At 36.1% G+C, this 22,538-nt stretch overlaps 1 protein-coding gene across 31 annotated transcripts in view; it reads right to left on the bottom strand.

Moving 5' to 3' along the window:
* Positions 1-22,538, bottom strand: part of rims2a (regulating synaptic membrane exocytosis 2a) — a 215,903-nt gene that overhangs the window by 54,018 nt on the left and 139,347 nt on the right. For 16 of the 31 annotated variants that reach the window (XM_048151902.1, XM_048151905.1, XM_048151907.1 and 13 more), the window contains 5 exons: positions 21,930-21,995; positions 17,904-18,095; positions 16,360-16,469; positions 14,627-14,659; positions 5,377-5,409 (listed from right to left, as the gene is read on the bottom strand). In XM_048151902.1, coding sequence (XP_048007859.1) covers positions 5,377-5,409; positions 14,627-14,659; positions 16,360-16,469; positions 17,904-18,095; positions 21,930-21,995 — 434 coding nt within the window. Of the gene's footprint in view, positions 1-454; positions 1,716-5,376; positions 5,410-14,626; positions 14,660-16,359; positions 16,470-17,903; positions 18,096-21,929; positions 21,996-22,538 lie in introns of those variants that run through there. The other 15 variants (XM_048151895.1, XM_048151909.1, XM_048151920.1 and 12 more) reach the window with 8 other exon arrangements.

Raw genomic sequence — 22,538 nt, 5'->3', positions numbered from 1 at the left:
ATTGGCATACTGTAAATGATGCAGCCCATAGCAGACAAAAATATATATCTATATAAATAAAACAATTTTTTTCAAATTACAGAGGTTAACTCTGGTCTTTTTAGGCATACTTATAAATATATTTCTGAGAGTAGCTTAGCTGGGATTTGCTTAAATTCCTCAACAAAATCACACAAACCCGAGTCACAATTCAAAGCATCTGAATGGAAAAGTATCATTCGTTATTAGTAAATCAAATCATACAATAAAAATACAGTGTATGTGCAAAGTCCAATCAAATTAAATGTAGTGTTTCTCAGTAACGCAGATTGTGATGGTTGCTTTGGCTTTGGTACTGCATGTGTTTGCTAAGGTGTTCTGTGTTTTTAGTGTTTTTAGTGGTTGCTAGGGTGGTTTAGGTGGTTATATAGCAATTTGTTCTGCAGTTGCTAGGGTGTTCTGTGCTGTTGCTTACTGGCCCATGTCTCTATGATATTATGGGTATGGGTTCCTCCCTCCTTTAATGCAAAACTGTTTGATTTTTTCCCACTAGTTTTGTTGTATGGAAGGCGAAAATCACCTGAAAAGCACAATTTGAGGCTTGTTTGAGCCACAAAGTCATATAAACTACTTTCAGCTGCAAGATGACAAGCTACAACATTAACTAGGCTGTTTGCACAAGCAAATGACTGAATTTGTTTGTGCCATTGAGCCGTGTAAAGCATACTACATCTGTCTTTGTCAGTGCAGGTGCCGTAAATGTCAATAGCAATTTTCTCTTGCCAATAGCAATTGTGCTGTTAAGTAATTAACATGTTCAGCAAATTACCCACTGATTAGTGCTCTCAGAATCATTAGATTAATTGGATTTAATAACAGCACTATAGTGAAGTTCATACATGCAGTGCGTTTTTAAGCTTAAAGCCACGTGTTTCAGAATGCTTTGCATCATGGGAAACCTTCCCCTAAGTCAAACTGCAGTCAAAAGTTTTCAATCTTTGTATCTAGAAATCTGCAATGCCTAAACCATACAACACACCTCATTTTCTGTACTGCTTTACGGTTTTTCAAATGAAGATGGGGAAGAAACAAGCACACTAGTAAAAGAAGATGAAAGTGGATTCAAATAAAACCTAAACTCACATTAACACCTTATGAAAATAGCCATGATGTGATATATCTGTACTTATGCCGTCATGAAGCCAGCTTCATTAGCTCGAGACATAACCAAGGACTGTACACAACAGTCGGGTTCAGTACAAAATCCCATTCCTTTTCTCCACAGAGAAAGATTTTTGGTTACACTTTATTTCAATCATCCACATTCTACTAACTATAAGTAACTTTGCAACTATATTTCAACTAACTCTAACAATAATGCAGTGTGATTTTAATTTCAATGAAAAAATGGTTTTGAATAGCCAAATTAATATGGAATAATTACATTAGCCATGACGAGAAATCCACCAATCAAAAAAGAAAAAAAAAATGTTACTGTGGAAATGAAAATCTCTGCAAAATGCTCCCATAAAGCATTGCGAATGACACAAGAGTCAGTCACCCTACACTCTCAAACAGCCTACATTTGTCAATAGAAATACACTACCATTCAAAAGTTTAGTTTTTTTAAAGAAATTAATATTTTTATAATTAATTTTTTGAAATTCCTATGGAGAACTTGAATGGGAAAAAGATTCCAGAACCAAGGCTGCTGGAAAAAGTTTTTTGTCACTCAAAGAATGCCAAATGTTTTCAAAATAAGAAAACACACATAATCATAATCACATATGATTATGACTGGAGCTGGTAAAGAAGCGTATGAGCTTCACAGCAGAAAGTAACTCTAGATCCAGGAGAATAAAATGCTTTTAAAAAGGGCAGAGAAGAGGCGTAATGGGTTTAAAAGGCCAGTAAAGCAGAAAGAGATGATGTTTGCTTTTCAAGCACAATCCCAGCATTTACCCCTCTACAGTTTTTACACTCATTATACCACTGTAGATTCTAATGTGTTTTGCAGTCCAAACTGATAATGGTTGAATCTCACAAATGTTTATATATATACATATATATATATATATATACATATATATATATATATATATATATATATATATATATATAGAACCCTATAGTTCTTGACTCAATTTTAAAGAACACTTTATGCCAAAAAGGTTCTATCGTTTGGAGCGATGTTTGGAACCTGGTGCATTTTCTCCTTTAGTTCGGTTCGTTTAGGCATATGGGTCATTGACGAATAAGGTTTTTAAAAGTGTAAAAAAAAACCTAATGGAGATATTATTAATTTTGAAGTTTTATTAAGTGTTACCAATGAGATTATGTGGTTTTTATAATCAATTAACACTGCTTTTTTCATTTTTTACAAGATGGACAAAATTTGTCACCAAAAAAGTCATTCGGTTTAACCAAAATTTCGGTTTTACCTAATGACACTTTTAGTTATACCAAATGATGATATTTTCAAACAGTGCAAACAGGCTGATATCTAGATAGCTAGTAAGTTAGATTACTAGCTAGCTAACAAAAGGACAATCAAACATTTTATATTTAGTACAAGTTTTTAAAATATTACAACATTTTCCATGTTTTATAGCAGTTGTACCGAATGAACTGATGTTTCGGGACATGCGTAAGAGCAAGTGAAAACATGCATTTTTCAAATAGTTAAAAGAGAGTTCGTTACTTTGCTTCATGACCATGTGGTCCTTTGCAGGTGTCTGAATGATGTCACATCCTGTCACATGATATTGACCGCATGACTTGATCCAAAATGGTCCCTTTATATTGGTTACTTAGAATGACATAAATGAAATTCATTTTTCCAGACATTCTTTCTCATAACAAATCAACGACTTCTACACTTAATTGTAATACCATTTTGCCCTATGCTCATATCATATATGATGATATAAAATCATGTCAGAATAAAAAATATATACTTTTGTTATATTTTAAGATATTTTAATCACAAATGAAATGGCTGTATTGGCCTTTGGACGGTTAAACCAAATGACCTTTTGACATGTCAGAATCTTTAAAATACCTTTATATGTGCAAAATATAATTAAAAGCTTTTAGATTCAATAAAAGAGATCTAGTTGTACTATCTTACATACTTTGGATGCCATATCTTTTTTTTTATTCTTTTTTTTTTTTTTATTAAGACCTTTGGAGAAAAAATAATGACCCGTCCTGTCATTGACCCACATATGAACACAGCAATCGAGATCGGATCCACACCAAAACAGTCGCTCCGAGATCGCCTGAACGAGGCTTGGCCCAATTGAAAAGCAATCCGACCCAAGGGACCAACGAACCAAGCAGTATCATAATTCCTGGGAAATGTGCTATATAAAAGCAGCAGTGTCTGATTCTGTGAGTGAGCACATTAGTTATCACAGCTGAAAACCAAAGAGTGCCTCTTCATCTTAACATGTTTTTAATTGCTCTTCCCCATGCATTGCAATAATGGTGTTCCGAAGAAGCCTTATTCTTGCTTTAACTGCATTATAAATTATATATTACATGGTTTCTCCCAAGGTTTTTTTCTACATTCTGTCACCTGATGGAGTCTGGCTTCCTTGCTACTGTCTCCTCTGGCTTGCTTACACTGATAAAAAAGATTTTATGGTGAAGTAAATCCTACAGAAAAAAGAAATGTAATTTCTAGATGAAAAAGTTAGTTCAGGCAAGAATGAAAAAAAAGTAAATTCTATATTACTACTCAATTCAACCTTGTAGAAATTAAAGCGAAAATATCAATATAATTATAAAATTAAGTAAAACTACTCATCTTTTCTGATACTGGTGTTCACATCATGCACTGGGCCTTGAATAATTAATGAAGTTAATTTTTCACTGTTTTCCAGCTGTATTTACACTGTTTTATCATTGCTTTTGTGGTTAGGTTTAGTAACTTGCCATTTTGTGACATTTGGAGTTCATTTTCTACTCAAAATGATTTCCTACTCATTATTTTCCTGTTATCACAGTTGTTCTGAAGCCATTTGTATTGTATAAAACACTATATAAGTAAAAGTGATTTGACTTGACTTCATTTATACTTTTGGTATGTTTTGAAATGTTACCTTGTGAAAGTGAACCGAACCAAGAAAAAAATGCAACACTGTAACAAATTAAGTCCCTGTTATATATATATATATATAATATTATATATTATATTATAATATTTATTATATTTGCTTAAAGAAAATAAAGCCAATTCTTCTTCAATCATTAAGATTTGACACATTGACACATTTGTCCCCTGTGACACATTCCCCAAATCTCATTGCTGAAATATTTTTTTTTTTTCTTTTGAACTGGGGTGAAAAAAAGATTTTGTTTGTGAGATCAACCTTGGTATTTACTGCTTATTAATTACATTGCAAAGCATATTTCAGTCTGACCTGCTGGAATATCCATATAAAAAACAGCTTCTGATGGTTTCAAGCTCGTCCAAAACAGGTAGCCTAAAGCCCCGTTCACACCAAGGACCATAATTATAACGATAAAGATATAGTTCTAAAAATCTTTCTAAATATAAAAGAATAGCAGAGTCCACATTACAACTATAACGATAACGGCACAGAAAAACAATATCGTTGGAATCACTTTTCAGAATGATTTTTGGTCCCACTTTATATTAAGTGGCCTTAACTACTATGTACTTACATTTAAATTAATAATTTGATACAATGCACTTATTGTGTACATACATGTTTTTACATTGTACTTATATTTTAAAAACACCTGCATGCAATTACTTCTGTAATTAATTTCTGTAATTACATTTATAATTACACTGTTGACACATCCCTTACACCTTAGCCCGACCCTTAAACCTACCCATACCACCAAAGCTGTCCCTAACCTTACCCGTATCCCACCTCAATAGCAGCAAAAGTGTTTTGCAATTCAATATGAACCCAATAAGTACATTGTACTTATTTTTTGATGTAAGTACATAGTAGTTAAGGCCACTTAATATAAAGTGGGACCTGATTTTTTTTTTTTTTTTTTAGCTGATGAATGATAAAAACATTGACAGCCAATCAGAATCCACCAGACTTCAAAGAGCTTGAGCATTTAAAGTGGCAGATAACAGAACTGCAGCGCATGCTTACAATAAAAAGAACAATATCTTCAGCTTTTGTTGATGCTAATATAGTTATTGTTATAGTTATCTTTATTGTCATCGCTCTTGGTGTGAATGGGCCTGAAGATTGTCTAGAGGCTCAATCAATCAATCTATATCCTTTAAGCCAGTATGTTGTGGTTCTTCCAGCAGGGTGAATGAACGGGAGTGCGACAAACAGAGAGGAGCTGGGACACGGCATGGAGGAAGACGAGAAAAGCAAAGCAGAAGAAAGGACAGACCTGAGTTTGTCTGACTGGGGAAGTCCGTGTCTTCTGGGAGAGGGGGTTAGGGGGAGGGGGGTCACATCACAAAAATGGACAGACAGACAGAGGAGAGGGGTGTGAGAGGAGGTGTGCAGAAAGACGGGAGGAGAAACCAGGGGCAAAAACACATGGGAGGGAACACAACAACAACAACAACACAAACAACAACATAAAAAATAGGGGGGGGGGGGGGGGAATACAAGACACAACAAGCAGATAAAACCTCAAACACATGTTTCAAGTTCCATGATACAGAGAGAAAAGAAAAATAAATCACAGTTCAGAGGAAAAACACCAAGAGCAGCCAGTCCTGCTTAAAAACAAACCCTGAAACACTAGAGGAATGTTAATAGAACATGCAGACGGGAATGAATAAAAAAAAAAAAAAGACCTGTGGAAAGAAAGGAAAATAGAAGAGAGAAGAGGAGGGCAGTCTCCACAAACCCTGAAGAGAAATAACCTGCTACATCATTTGCATCAGGTCCTGACACCAATCAGACCTATGGATGCTGAGCACAATAACAATAGTGTACATTTACTGATGTTGTGGGTCAGTAAGTTTGAGGTCAGTAAGAAATTAATACTTTTATTCAGCAAGGACGCATTAAATAATATCAAATCAGCATATTAGAATGATTTCTGAAGGATCGTGTGACGCTGAAGACTGGAGTAATGATGCTGAAAATTCAGCTTTGCATCACAGGAATAAATTATATTTTAAAATATATTCAAATAGAAAACAGTTATTTTAAACTGTAAGAATATTTCATAATATTAATGTGTTTTATCAAATAATGCAGCAATAGTGAGCATAAGACACTTCTTTCAAAATCATTTACAAATCTTACCGACCCCAAACTTTTGAAAGGAAGTATACAAAGACAAAACCAAAAGCCCTTCTACACACAACAATTTTATCGTTGACAGCCACTGAGTTCATCTACCATTCTTGAATTAACAGGCCATAGCTTTTGACAACCTGATAATAAAAAAAAAGATAAAAATAAGCTATCACTCTAATTTGACAAAAAAGAGTTTTCTTGTCACTAAAAATGGACATTCTGCAGGCATTTGTATTGTATATCATTCACAGCCATGCATAATCCATCACATAGTGAATGATGCATAAATCTCTAAATGGCCAAGAGTTTTATCAAATTCAATTTTGATACACCCACATCACATCAGCAGCAGCTGCAAGTCACTCATTTCACCTTAAATAACAAACTGTCGGTTTGAACCAAAGTCCCTTTAAAGGGTTAGTTCACCCAAAAATAAAAATTCTGTCATCATTTATTCACCCTTAAGTTGTTCCAAACCTGTATGCATTTCTTTCTTCTGCTGAACACAAAAGAAGATATTTTGAAGAATATGGCCCCATTGACTTCCATATTATGTGAAAAAAAATACTATGGAAGTCAATGGGTTCCATCAACTGTTTGGTTACTGACATTCTTCAAAATATCTTCTTTTGTGTTCAGCGGAAGAAAGAAATTCATACAGGTTTGGAACAACTTGAGGGTGAGTAAATGATAACAGAATTTTTATTTTTTGGGTGCACTATCCCTTTAAGGCCAGTCATTTCACTCGGCCGCCTCTCGGACAGCTATTTCAGTCATGCAAGTACAGCCTCTATCTCTGAATGTGGAAACATCAAATTCTCCAAAGCTGTTCACCAATCTTATGTTTAAATTTAGATTTGAAATCACCAATAAACATATTTTGTTTCTAAACGCTCAAATCATGCCAAAAATGTACATGTGGAGTCATAAGCGAGCATCTCAGAACACAGTTTCAATAGCAAACAGAGCTTCTAACGGCAGCTGCAGTGACGCAATGGAACGCGATTGGCTCTTTTATTTTGAAGGTGGGGCTTATTCCGCTATATCGCACATTGCACTTTCTCCCATTCATAGTAATATAAGTGCACCGTCTTTGTATATCTAAAGTATTTGGTTTGAACACCCATTTATTGTTAGCAAGCCAAAACTCTCCAAAGCAAAGTCTAAATGAAAGAATGTCACTTAAAATACTAAAGCTAAAAAAACTCTCCCAAACTGACTAGTCAGACAATCACTGTTCACTTCGCCCATCTCTAATTCACTCACTGAAAGGTGTCCTGCTCATCCTTCAGTTTAGCCCTAATTCTCACTGATCTCCCAGCATCCTCTTTTAGATCTTTTAGGTCTTATATAATGACGCTGGCGTCTAAGGACACTGTTTTGCACTAATTGGACACCCTCCTCCTCCTCTCCATATTTAAATTCTTTATCTGCGTCTTTTTCACAGAGAACACAATCTGCTGATACGGCTTGTTTTTTCTCAGTCCTTCATTGTTCTCTTGAGCCGTGCTTTGATTCGCCGCCGCATTAATCACGCAACGACCCTGCGTGCACGATCTTGTGTACCCAAGCACATTTCTCATGCATTAATCACCCACAAGATGATCCCATTCCACACATACGGCTGCACTGATGGGACATTCATTAGCCGGACCCGATACGGACCCTATTAACCCCACCCACACACACACACAACCGTCTCATCAGAGAGCTATTCAGGATCCAGATCCTCAGAGCAAGAGAAATGATGTCTTGTGGTGTCACACTCGTTTCACTGTCGTCTCGTCTGCGTTTAGCTCAGTAAAACATTCAATACAGTCATACACTCGTCTGAAACTGTATTCATCATACGCAGCTCTATAATTTCCGTCAGCTTTGTGCACAAAGTGGAGATGAACATCTCATATGTAGTTTAATGAGAAGCATTTCTTTTTTGAATGAGGTCTGATTGTATAAGGTGAATGCTCAATTAAAACCCACATAAAGAGATCATGTGTACTAGTGACGGGCGTGTTCGAAACACGCTTCGTGAAACTTTTGCGAATCATTTGTTTCAAGCCAGTTATTCGAGTGAAGTCATGTGATTTCATTAAACAAGGCTTTGTTACATTAAAACCAATTAAAAAAAGTTTCAAATTTGAATGGTTCGTCGCTAGAGGGCGATGATGAACCCACGAACCAATGTCTTGTTTACATGTTTTTTTTTGTTGTTGTTACACTTTACAATAAGGTTCATTAGTTAAACATTTGTCAATTTATTAACAATCATGAACTAACCATGAGCAATACATATTTTACTGTATTTACTAATCTTTGTTAACATTAGTTAATGAAAATACAGTTGTTCGTTGTGTTCATGTTAGTTCACAGTGTATTAACTAATGTTAACAAGATTTTAATAACATTACCAAAGATTAATAAACGCTGTGTAAGTACTGTTCATTATTAGTTCATGTTAACTAATGTAGTTAACTAATGAACCTTATTGTAAAGTGTTACCGTTTTTTTTAAGTTTGTAATTTGTAGACATTTTAAAGACATATGTGTATAATAAAAAGGACGAGTTTTAGTTTATAGTGTCTTATTGGCCTGATTAACCAAGCTCTCCATAAAACAATACCTGCAGTTTAATAAAATAACACATATTATACAAACACTTCATATTTAATGGCATTAGATGATCATGTGGTTTGTAAAAGGTGTTTTCATGCACGTTTTATGCAAGTTTTCGTTGTATTTACACCATGTCTAGCAGGCATCACCAGACTGTGGTGATTCAAGGGCTTCGAAACAGAGTCATTTTGAATCATCAGTATGATTTAACTCTTTCCAATCTTACTGATCAGAAACTTTTGCATGGTAAGTTTCTGATTATTAAGATTTGAAAGAAATTAATACTTTTATTCAGCAAGGACACATTAAATTCATCAAAAGTAACTGTTTTTTTTTTTTGTAACAATGTAAAATCTGTACTATTTCAAATAAAAATGTAAAAATTTTAAATTACACTTTAAAATATTAGTGTTTTTAATGATTTTTATTAAATGCAGGTGCAGTAAGCGATTTCTGAGAAACACTGTTGTTATTTAAAATCCTCTCAAGCAAACACACCCCTCGTGCACAAACTGCACAAACACGAAATGCAAAAGTGGATGTTTCTTTATCATAGCTGAAGCGAAGCAAAATAATGCTTGTGACACTCAAAACTGCCTTGTTACTATAGCTAAAATTAGCATATCTATGTTCTGTGAAACAGCAAAACCAATGTTACTCAGGTAACAACGCAATCTCGGCATCTAATTTCAGGCCTTCCCGCTTAGGTCTTTCCAGTGCTGGAAAGATTTTTTAATATTAACGCGGGTGCTAAAGCTCATGCCTGATCATAACCTTTTCTCTTTTGTAATGTCTCTCAGCCATCTCTCTTTCTACAGGCTTTCTTCAAATCCCCCTCTTGCTCACTCTCTCTCCTCCCCCATCACGAGTGGACACAGGCCCCTGCTGCTGATTGGCTACAAGTGTGTTGTGGTGCTCAGTCCGATCCACTTTCAGCAGCGTTTCTCAGAAATGGCTTACTGCACCTTTAAATGCAGACTTAATGAGCATAAACACTTCTTTCAAAACCGATCCCAAACATTTGAAAGGTATATGTTCTTTTAGTAAAAATAACTAATGAATTAATTGCCTTTATGATGCCACTTGAAAGACAAGATAATACAGCTAAAATGACCTCATTGACTTCCACAGTATGAAAAAAAGGGAAAAAAAAAAAAATACTATGGAAGTAGACCAGAAGACTTGGTTCATTCTTCACAATCTTTTTTTGTGTGTCTAACAGAAGACAGAAAATCATACAGGTGAGTAAATGAGGACAGAATTTTTTTTTTTGTTTTTTTTTTTTTGAGTGAACTATTCCTTTAAAGTCAGAGCTCAAAATCATTCAGAGGAAAGAGCACACAGGGTCAAGATCAGAGAGGTCAGAGGTCAAACCTGTCTGAGCAGCGATGTGTGTCTCCTCCTGATGGCCGTTAGATGAGTGACCAGCACTGACCACTGAGCTCTGCTGGTCCTCCCATGTCACCTCTTATCATGCAGGTCATTGACACAGAGACACAGGCAGCGTTAACATACGGCTCGAGAAGACGTGTAGCGCGTCAGGGAAAGTGAGGGATTGATACAGTGGCCTCAAAACCTATTTGAACACCTAAGTAATGCTTTAAAAATCTGAATGTGACATTTAGACAATATTAATTGCGGCTTACGTCTCCAAATATGTCTTGTCATTCTTATCTCATTCAAATTTTCTTTTTATTTCACTTGGAATGTGTGCTTGTGTCATTTTTTATTTTAAATAAATGCCACTTGGTTTGATATTTTGTATCTAATGCAACACCTTCAGACTGGCTTAGATATTCTAATACTTTTTGAGGCCACTGTATAGTTCACACATCACTTTGTGTTCCAGAAAAATGGAACACTGCATGCAAAAACAGTGAATAAATTTGGAGAGGTAGACGGAACAATTCTGGGAATAATTCTAAGACACTTCAGCACTGAAGGAGTGAACAGCTCCTTTCTACACATGATTGTGCTCCATCTGCTGGTCAAACTCTGTAACTGCATCCTACTAAGCAATTCAGTCTGTGGAGCCGACTGATTTACACTTATCTTCAATTATGAAATTATATACCATCTCAATAATTCCACTCTGTAGAAATAGTATAGAACAAAACAACGTGTTTTTAACATCTAAAAGTGGCTTTAAACAGAAAAGGCTAAATGTTAATCTGTCTGTATACGGCTCAGAGCAAAACATTTATCTAGACACAATTCGATTTTAATGCAACACAATCCAAATTTAATTTAAGACATCTCTAGATGTCCCTCATTATTCACAGCAAAACACATTAAAACAGTGACAGCCCACTCAAGAGAGATATATGAGAGATGTGAAGAGGGAGAGATTGACCTAGAAACAGAGAGAGAAACCGACTCATCCATGCAAGATTCGTGACGCATCAATCCTTCAATGACAATAGTTTTAAGAAAAGAAAAGACATTTTAAAGGACTGGGCGATATAGCTAAATAAAGTGGCATGTGTGTAAAATACAGTAAAAATGTACTTAAAAATAATATATATTAATAAAACATTTTAATTAATTAAAAATGCCATAATACTGAGAAACAGAAATATATCAGACTTGGTAAATCTAACTATAAACTCGCTTTTTACACGCAGAGTAAGACCAGGATGGCATATTAAGAAAGAAAATATGGTCAATTTCATAGTGAAATCAAATGCAGATATATTATGATTATTTGATATATTGCCCAGCCCCTCAGCCCCTGAAATGTCCCCTCAGAAAAGAAAATAGAGGAAAATATTTCAAATCTACACTGCAAACACACGCCAGGAGAGACTTGCCTTTCCTCCCGTTTACGGCTGGGCCGTTAGGCCTCATCTCATACGCTTTAAAACAACAACACGGGCATTGGAGTAAAAACAGTGCTAAAATTCCCACAAATGCACAAAATATAAGTCAAACTTGTAATAAATCCTCCTGTACGCTCATTTTGGGTGTCATATGAAAAAAGAATGATATATATATATTTCAAACAGCTGATGTAGAGTAAATATCAGATGGACAGAAAGCAGGGATGGATGCTGGGAAGGTGGCAGACACACACACACTCCCAACAGACCAGATCTTGTGACAAATACAACGGATGTGGCAGATGGGAGTGGAGGAAGTGCGATCGGTTGGAAACTCTGTGCTTGTACGTGTGTACAACTGATTTTTCATTTTCAAACCTGAACCTGACACAAACTTAATGTTATGTACGAACTGACCCTAAACCAGCTCAGAAGTCAAAAGAAAAATCAATCAATCAATCAATTGATTCTATCTATCTATCTATCTATCTATCTATCTATCTATCTATCTATCTATCTATCTATCCATCTATCTATCTATCAAACCAACCACTCATCCATCCACCGATCCATCAAACCATCCATCCATCTATCCAACCAACCAACCACTCATTCATCCATCATCCATCCATCTAAACAACACACCCATTTATCCATCCATCCATCCATCCATCCACCATGCAACAACTCATCCATCCATCCACCCACCATCCATCCATCCATCCATCCATCCATCCATCCATCTAAACCACCCACCATCTCATCCATCCACTCATCCATCCATCCATCCATCCATCTAAACCACCCACCATCTCATCCATCCACTCATCCATCCATCCATCCATCCATCCACCCATCTAACTAACCACTCATCCATCCATCAAACCACTCATCCATCCATCCATCCATCCATCAAACCACTCATCCATCCACCATGCAACCACTCATCCATCCATCCATCCATCCACTCATCCATCCATCCATCCATCCATCCATCCAACCACTCATCCATCCATCCATCCATCCACTCATCCACTCATCCATCCATCCATCCATCCATCCACCCATCTAACCAACCACTCATCCATCCATCCATCCATCAAACCACTCATCCATCTATCCATCCACCCATCCAACCAACCACTCATCCATCCATCCATCCATCCACTCATCCATCCACTCATCCATCCATCCATCCATCCATCCATCCACTCATCCATCCATCCATCCATCCACCCATCCATCCATCCATCCATCCATCCATCCATCCAACCACTCATCCATCCATCCATCCACCATGCAACCACTCATCCATCCATCCATCCATCCATCCACTCATCCACTCATCCATCCATCCATCCATCCACCCATCTAACCAACCACTCATCCATCCATCCATCAAACCACTCATCCACTCATCCATCTGTCCATCCACCCATCCAACCAACCACTCATCCATCCATCCATCCACTCATCCATCCAACCACCCAGCCACCATTCATCCATCCATACACACATCCAAACAACCCAATCACCCACCATCCCATCCATCCACATACCCACCCATCCATTCACCCACCCATCCATCTATCCATCCAAACAACCCACCCACCCACCCATCCATCCATCCATCCATCCACCCATCCATCCATCCAACCACTCATCCATCCATCCATCCACCATGCAACCACTCATCCATCCATCCATCCATCCACTCATCCATCCATCCATCCATCCATCCATCCATCCATCCACCCATCTAACCAACCACTCATCCATCCATCCATCCATCCATCCATCCATCCATCCATCCATCCATCCATCCATCAAACCACTCATCCACTCATCCATCTATCCATCCACCCATCCAACCAACCACTCATCCATCCATCCATCCATCCATCCACCCATCCATCCAACCACCCAGCCACCATTCATCCATCCATACACACATCCAAACAACCCAATCACCCACCATCCCATCCATCCACATACCCACCCATCCATCCACCCATCCATCCATCCATCCATCCATCCATCCATCCATCCATCCATCCATCCATCCATCCATCCATCCATCCATCCATCCATCCATCCATCCATCCATCCAAACATCCCAATCACCCACCATCCCATCTTCTGGAGCTCGGCAGGAAACACAAACTTCACAGTTTCTGAGTGAGCATTTAACAGTTAATGTACTGTAAGTCACTAGACAATTCACTAAAAGAAGTAACTGAAGACTGACATTTCTCTGAAGACTCATGCTTCTTAGATTTTTTCCTGAGAAAAAACCCCAGTAATCTCACACGTCTCCTCTAGAGTTTCAGAAGAGATTACATGTGTCAAACTGTCTCAAGTATTCACATTCATAGCTCTGTACTTTTACTGTCAAAGACTGCCAGTCTATTTGAATTTCTCCAAAATAATCTGAGACAAAATTATTTAAATGATGACTCCACATGAATAATATTTTACAAGAACATTTGAGCAACGTTGTTTGCAAAACAGAACAACACGTCTGTAAATTCAACCAGTGATTTGCTGAAAAAAATTCTGAGACTGCTTTTAAAACAAAACAAAAGTCACTGGGAAAACAAAACATTTGGAAAATCCTTTACCATCACAACATTACACGATCACAGATACAGTAAGACAATGAAGGAAGGAAAGGAAAAACTGGTAGAAAGGAAAAACTACCATTGTTTATCACATAAACACGAAGAGTTTGCAATGGACCTGGCTTCATAACCTCTTTTAGAGAAAGCTCTGACGGAGCATTTGATGCGTCCCAAATGAAGAGGAAATCTGACTTCCAAAAAGCTCTATAAGCTGAGGTTGATTCTAGACCCATCTATATAGGAAATGTCAGCTCAAGACCATTGCAGAAAGGTTTAATTCAATCAGAAGATCTTTCTGACAGATTAAACCTTCACAAACAGTGATACACACCTGGACAAGGCTCAAGTTCTTCATCTCCATCTTCTGAGAGAGGAATGAGAGAGGGAAACATCAGAGTGCACATGCACAGCTAAACCACGCATGTCATTTAAATGACCATGTGTGTATCTCGCACTCAAATATAACCACAGGAAGTGACTGGCACACAAACTGTGTCATATTCAGCCAATGGGGTAATGGAACAGTGCAATGTTGTGATAATGTGTAACATTCCCTGAAAAACGACAACACTGGAAACACTTCAGCTTTTCAAATCTTTCATATAGAACTTAATGCAGTTGATGTGGTTTATTATTTACTGAAATGGAAGGTTTTGTTGTCACACCAGTTCGATAGATTCAATCAGCAAGAAGGCCCCGCCCACCGGCGGAGGAAAACAAACTCTGTTATCAGAGTTCTTACGTGGACAACAGTAACCAATAAATTTGGCACAAAATGTGATTTTTCCCTACAATCTAGAAATCAAAATTAGAGTTTTGTGCATGTCCACCAAAGCATTTTGAAATTTCTCTTCTGAGAATGCCTTGCTGCGGGCATTTGAGAGCACTTGGGTGGCACAGTGTTTTTTTAGTTGAGACGCTTATGATACAGAATATCCACGGAAGTGTTACTAGTATCTGTTTTCACAGACAGTTTGTTTCTGAATATAAAAATGTCGATACAATGTAAAGTATTTGCTCTGGCTCTTGTTTTAATTGATTTTGTTCCATTGTTGTATGCATTAATAGTGTCTGTTGACGTTGTACAAGCAGGATGTGGCAGTTGGTCGGTGTGGTATTGATCCCGCCCCTATTCCACTGTGATTGGATGGCTGGGTAAAAAGTGACAGTGATGAGCGCTGCGTTTTACCGCTTTGGTGGACACATGTCTGTTAGATTTGTGGTTATCTGTATGCCATTGTATTGGAATGTTGACAAAAAGTATATTTTAGCATATTTTTATAGGTAACACTTTACAACAAGGTCCCATGTTTGTTGATGTGTAAGCAATTTCTGAGAAACGCCGCTGAAAGTGGATCGGACCGAGTGCTAAAACACACTTGTAGCCAATCAGAAGTAAGGGACATATACACTCATTAGGGGGGAGGCTCCTGTGTTGCAAAGCATGTTTGTGAATTTGGGGGCGGAGCTATCAAGTTATCAAGGGGTGTGATCAGTTTGGGTAGGGGCGTGTTTGTTTTGGTGATTTCAAATATCAACAGCGTTTCTCAGAAATTGCTTACTGCACCTTTAACTAACCTTTAATTAATCTGTTACAGTATTTATTCATCTTTGTTAATGTTAGTTAATAAAAACACAACAGCTCATTGTTAGTTCATGTCAGCTCAGGTCCATTAAATAATATTAACAGATAAAATGTTTGATTTTAATAATGTATTAGGAAATGTTTAAACGTTTTAGATTTTTTTATTGTTATGTAGTTAACTAATGTTAACAAATGGAACCTTATTGTAAAGTGTGACCATTATATAATTAAAGAATTATGTTTTTCAAATTCCTATTTCAACAGTCAAAACAGTCTAATTTATTGTATACTTTTCTTCATTTTCCCTATTGAAATGAACAGGTAACTACTATAACTGGGATTTGGTGCATTACTGACTGTATCTATAGCAAACCACAACATTTGCCACAGTCAGTCATTTTGCAATCCCAACTCTCAAATAAACACGAGCAAGAGCCAACATGGCGAAAAAAAGGAGCGACACAGAAAAACAAACATACTTCTTTCCAGCGTCCCTTTCGGAGGCAGTTGTGGTAGCTGTCGTCCTCTCCTGCTGTTCACAGGGGTCCCAGTGGGGCTGGTCTGAACCGATCCACCACGAGGATGTGCCCTAGTACACAAAACACAATCACCATTATTACTGTTGTTTTGTGCATGCACCTCATTTCCATAATGCAAGGCATTACCCTGAACACTGACAGCGCTAGCAAGGAAATGCTGATCAAAACAAAGTATCATAATAGGACACTAAACAAAAAGGCAAAAAGAGATTTCAGAGTTGCTCTATGAAGCATCAGCAAATGAAAAACCAGTTGAAAATGATACATTATAAAAAAATAGGCAAATGAAGGGTTAAAAAGCATGTGGATCGGTCAGTCATATATATGGTATTTCACATATACATGTGCTGTAAAATCATGCAAATCCATTTGAATGATGCTGAGGATTAAAATAACAATAAATAAAATGGTTTTCCATCAGCATTTTGTATAAACAAACAAAATTATTAGTATAATCAATAAGGTAGTACTAATATAAGGTAAATATAAAGTAAAATACATAATAAATGTATGGTATATGTACTAATAAAGGTGGTTTGTTTGTTTTTGTTTTTAATGTCAATTTCTATAGCTATTTTCATGGTGATTTTTTTAAATATAAGACATATAATACAGCTAATATTACAGTAATATTGTGAAATATTATTACAGTTTAAAGTAACTATTTTCTGTTTGAATATATTTTCAAATGTAATTTTTTTCTGTAACGCGATCATTTTCCAGGATTCTTTGATGAATGGAAAGTTCAAAAGAACAGCATTAATTTGAAATAGAAATATTTTGTAACATTAAAATGTCTTTACTGTCACGTCTAATCAATTGAAAGCATCCTTGCAGAAAAAAAATATCAATTTCTTTCACACAAAAAAAAACGTAATGACCCAAACTTTTCGACAGAACTGTAAATCAAACAAACAAAAAATCTAGACTGACTTTGAAAATTTTCATCCATTATTCCTGGTCGGAGGCTTCTGTAAATATGTACTTTACACGTAGAGTTTAATGCTAACAACGCTCAAAGAATCAGAAATGCGCACATTTACTACATTTGACAAAATGCTTGATGCTTTGGCACATGAAGGTGAGTCTTCCACAGTGATGCTGCAAGAGAAGTGTGCGCTTTTCTCCGCCATCACCAAAAACAAACAAAACATATTAGTATTCAAGACAAAAGAACCAAATGAGGGAAAAACAAATGAGTTAAATATCACAATATTGGGATAACAACCGATGGAGATTCCACACCACTCACTCACTAAAAGTATGGTGTGTTTTGGTATAAAACAAATCAGTAAAAAGAAATGAACTGTATCTGGTCATCTACAGGGATCATGAGATGGAGCAGATATAACAGCAGAGGGGGCATAAAAAAAATCAAAGGGCTGGTTGGGGATGCCGGGGATCTTTGTCAACACATGAAGGGTGTTTTGTTGGATTAGTCAGGGCTGTTTTGCGGGGTGAGCGGCTGCTTTGATCTGGGTCACCTCGATAAGGCAGGGGAGGGTGGCGCGGAGTGTCCTGACGGCAGGGAGGGCATCGAAGATCTCATGTGGGGGCCGTCGGGCGGCCGCTCTGTGGAGCGAGAGCGACTGTACATGGGACGCTCCATTGCGGCCCGCTGGTCTGCTGAACGGGACCTGTGGTGATACTCGTGCCTGTCTGGCGCTCCGTAATTCCTGGAGAAACGTGATTGGGGGAAACAGGTCGGTGTTTAGTGTGGGAGAGGTGGGTTGTGTCAGGCTGATGGAGTCTCAGGAAGCAGTGCTGAGAGACTCCTACAGGTCCATGGTTAAGTTGTGTCGTCTTTGGCACTTGGAAGCAACCGATGTATGAGTCTAGTCCAACAGTTCTATGCTGGATGTAATACACTTTTCATTTGGTTTTGTTGCTGATTTTATAAGACTGAAAAATACATTAACAGCATCATTTAGTTGAAGTTAAGACTATGAAATCCAACATGTCACAGAAGCATAAAAATAAACAAGAATTATTTCAAACAAATAAATTCATTCAAAATGTATCTCATTATTAAAAACTGTGAAAGGAAAGAGTATTTTCAGATTATTCTCAAAATTTTACAGAAGGACAAATCCCATCCATTTTATCCAAAGAGAGAGAGAGAGAGAGAGAGAGAGAGAGAGAGAGAGAGAGAAAAGATTATGTGCAAAACCTTTCAGGACAGACGTACAATTATCATTTATTGATGAATTTTTAAAAATCCCTATGGAGAAAATGAATGGGAAAAATACCTTTGGAAGCAACACTGCTATATATATATATATATATATATATATATATATATATATATATATATATATATATATATATATATATATATATATATATATATATTTATTGTTTTTTTAACACTGTAACACAGTATAATACACAATAATGCACAAAACAACAGAGAAACACGTGTAGTGCATGAAAAGTTGCCCAGCATCCGATCACTGATTAATATACTATACAACACAGTATAAATAATTACTGAGATAAATGCAGTGACTACATTGTCTGTTTAATAAGAAATAATATACAAATAATAATAAGAAAAAAGATTTCTTAAAAGAAGTACTCAAATTATTAAAAATTTTAAAATGGCAGACAGCTTTTTTTTTTTTTTTAATTTAAAAAAAAAAATTTGTGTAGTTTTAAGCAAATTATTTTTGTAATAAATGGCTATTTTAAGACTGATTAACTTGTGCAGTCCTTAAAGCCCTTAATAAGAGAGAATAAGGAAATGGATTTGGGATTTTTTTTATTTTTTTTTTGTGTCTGTATATTTTAAATGCAAAGAAATATAGTAGTCACTATTTGAAGTGGATCAAAACCTTTCAAAGTCATCCTAAAATTTTCTTCTTAGGACAACTTTGATGAACTTTTATGATCCACTTCAAATGTTGACTACTGTATATTATTGGCATTACACTTGCTAAAATTATTTTCATATCATAATTCTGTAATATTTCAAAAGGTCAAAAAATAACAGTGAAATAGAACTTTAATTTCAAAAGAAAAAACAATCATGTGCTTTGAACAAAATGCAGCTACTACTATTAACTACAAAACGTGAAAATGTTCACAGTATACTTTAAGATCACTTTGTTTAACATTACGTGTTAGCGGTTTACCACTGTATGCAACAACAATGCGTCATCGTCACTGTTTCTGGAAAAATTATTTCTTAGTTTAGACTAGTGCTTTCAAACCGATTAATCACGATTAATCGATTATACAGCACCAGTTTAGACATACTGTAAACGTCCTTAATTTTAGTGAGATTTATGCTTTGAACAAGGAAATGCTATTTGCAAATGGGTTAAGAAAATAAACATAATTTTAAGAAGTCAAGATGAAGACTTTGGGGTTGTTCAGTAGTGAAATGGGCCCAGCTCATGACAAAGCAGCAGGGTTGTTCTCGGTGTTGGATATCATCCCATATAATGTCTTCAGCTTGAAACAAAAAGGCTGTCGACATTTTAGACAGGCCATAAATGGCTGACCCAAATAGACTGCAGCACTGGTACCCCTCTATGTCACTGTACGCTTCTATGATGGGCCATCCCAGCAGGACACGGTAACCTGACCACCGCCTGCCGATTGATGGGACGCACACTATTGCCACGGCTGCCAAAAAGACGCAGATATTTGGAACTGACTCACATAAACCCTCACTGACTGTGCAATAAACACACTTCATCAGCGTTTAATCATCTAAAATATCTTTTTAAAATGTTTTGTCATAAAAACAATACAGATTAATGTATCTGCTAGACAACTTTTTACACAAAACACCAAGTTAGAGATTACAGACAAACACACAGCGATGTGTAGCAAACTATGATCCTATTAATACACTCATAGTGAAGTACTGTATTTATGTACATTTTACATCATTCTTCACTCATTATTAAAACAAAATCTGAGCTAGCGGCAAAAATGGGTGCTCAGATTCTTTATGATGACCTTATGAGAAAATGATGATGATGCTTTAGGAATGAGTCAAAGGCATACAGTAGCTCACCATTCACAGCAAAATCCCCAGAGTTAAATCAACTCTGCTCAGAGTACATATGGTCCCTCTCTAAATAGTGTTAAAATAACACTGAAGCAGTTAAATTTAATGAGATAATTAAGCAATTAATAAGGCTGTGACTAAAGTCACTTGTTGTTCTGCTTGTTAACAGCAGGTGTTCATCACTAATGCACAATCATTACTTAATTAATTGCTTTATTATCTCATTAAATTTAACTCTGCTTCAGTGTTATTTAGAGAGGGACCATATATACTCTGAGCAGAGTTGATTTAACTCTGGGGATTTTGCTGTGTTCTTACAAAGACAGAAGCTTGTTAGGTAAAATGGTGTATATATTCTCCAACCCTTCTTGGGAAATATATACATTTGCAGGGATGGTGTACATTAGGACAGAGGGATGAGGAAATACATGTGCTCTTCATTCAGCTTGTTTTTTTCCTCCTTCTTTATCTTTGTGTTTCCTAGTTTTTTAGTCATCAAACCTCATGTTGACATTAATAAATCACTGGTGGAATTTTGAATTCACAAAATCATTTTTTCAAATATATAAAAAAAAAAACAAAAAAAAAAAAAAACGCCTAAATGCTTTACAGTTCATTAAAAATCTATAAAACATTTACAATTAAAATTAATTTAATAATGAAAAGAAGTGATGAAAAAATTAATGTAATTACATAATAATAATAATAATAATAATAATAAAATTGAAATGAGTTTTTAATATTTTTTACTGAAATATTTGTGCAGCTTTAAGAAAATTATTACTGAAATAAATATGTTGTTTATGTTTGTGCTTTGATTGTTATATTCGATTAATAATGATAATAATAATAATGAAATTGGAGTTAGTTTTTGCATTATTTTTTACATTTCTAATTAAATATGTGAGTAGCTTTAAGAAAATTATTTCTGAAATAAACACTTAATTTTTCTTTAAATATTTTATTTTAGTGCTTTATGCTATAGTAATTGATATTCAATTACATGTATAATTCATTAAACACTGAAAAGTACTGATTGAAAAAAAGTATTTTGCTTAATAATTGTAATTCTATGTTTATTAGAGCATCACAGCATTGGCTTAGTGATCTGCTAATGCAAAACTGCAATTATGGGAGGATGCTGCATCCGCAACAAAAACAACCTACAAAAAAACAAACAAAAAAAAAACACACCTTTAGGAGTCTTGTATTATGTATTTATACCAGTACATATGCAGTCAGTGTCAAAATGTCAACATGAGGTTGTGAGGAATATGAGGATTAAGGTTTCTCAATGTCCGAGACCCTCAAGAATGCAGGTTTTCAACTAAACAACAAAAACAGTATGAAACTGGTGGCACCTGTAGTGAAAACCGGGATTCGTTAAAGTTCAGAGGAAGTCACGGCTTGAGAAACCCTGATGTGTTTGTTAGTGGCGGCTTCTAGCAGGAAGGTTAATGGGGACGAATGTCGGCAGCAATGGCTCTACCTGAGTTCCTTCAGCTCACTGTCATGAGGCTGACTGTGTCGAGTTCGAGGTAAGGTGAGAAAATGACTGCAGGCAGATGGAGAGAGTATAGATGGAATTTCAGAAGAGAGATGGAAAGATTTGAGGGAAGAGAGAGGATCATGTTTTTGTTGGAGCTGATAATGGCGGGATGAACCCCAACTCTTCATGTGGAAGAAATGTGGTTACTGTTCAATGACACCAACACTCACACATCCAACTCCATCAAGAGCACAGGTCATTTTAAAGCAGTGTAATTAAAGGGGCCAACAGAATTTCCTCGCACTATAATGACACTAAGCTGTCTAAAAAATTATAATAATAATAATTATTATTATTAAGTCTAATATTATTATTAATAGTCTACATTATAAGTGCACTTCAGGGAAAAACAACTGCTACAAAATATAGCTCCTTTAAAGCAAATATACGCTCACCGGCCACTTTATTATGTACACCTGTTCAACTGCACATTAATGCAAACATCTAATCAGCCAATCAAATAACAGCAACTGAATGTATTTAGGCATGTAGACATGGTCAAGACGATCTGCTGAAGTTCAAACTGAGCATCAGAATGGGGAAGAAAGT

This window comes from Megalobrama amblycephala, linkage group LG13, assembly GCF_018812025.1.
Source record: "Megalobrama amblycephala isolate DHTTF-2021 linkage group LG13, ASM1881202v1, whole genome shotgun sequence".
NCBI classification, from domain to species: domain Eukaryota; kingdom Metazoa; phylum Chordata; class Actinopteri; order Cypriniformes; family Xenocyprididae; genus Megalobrama; species Megalobrama amblycephala.
This window is presented reverse-complemented; position numbering and strand designations above follow the sequence as displayed.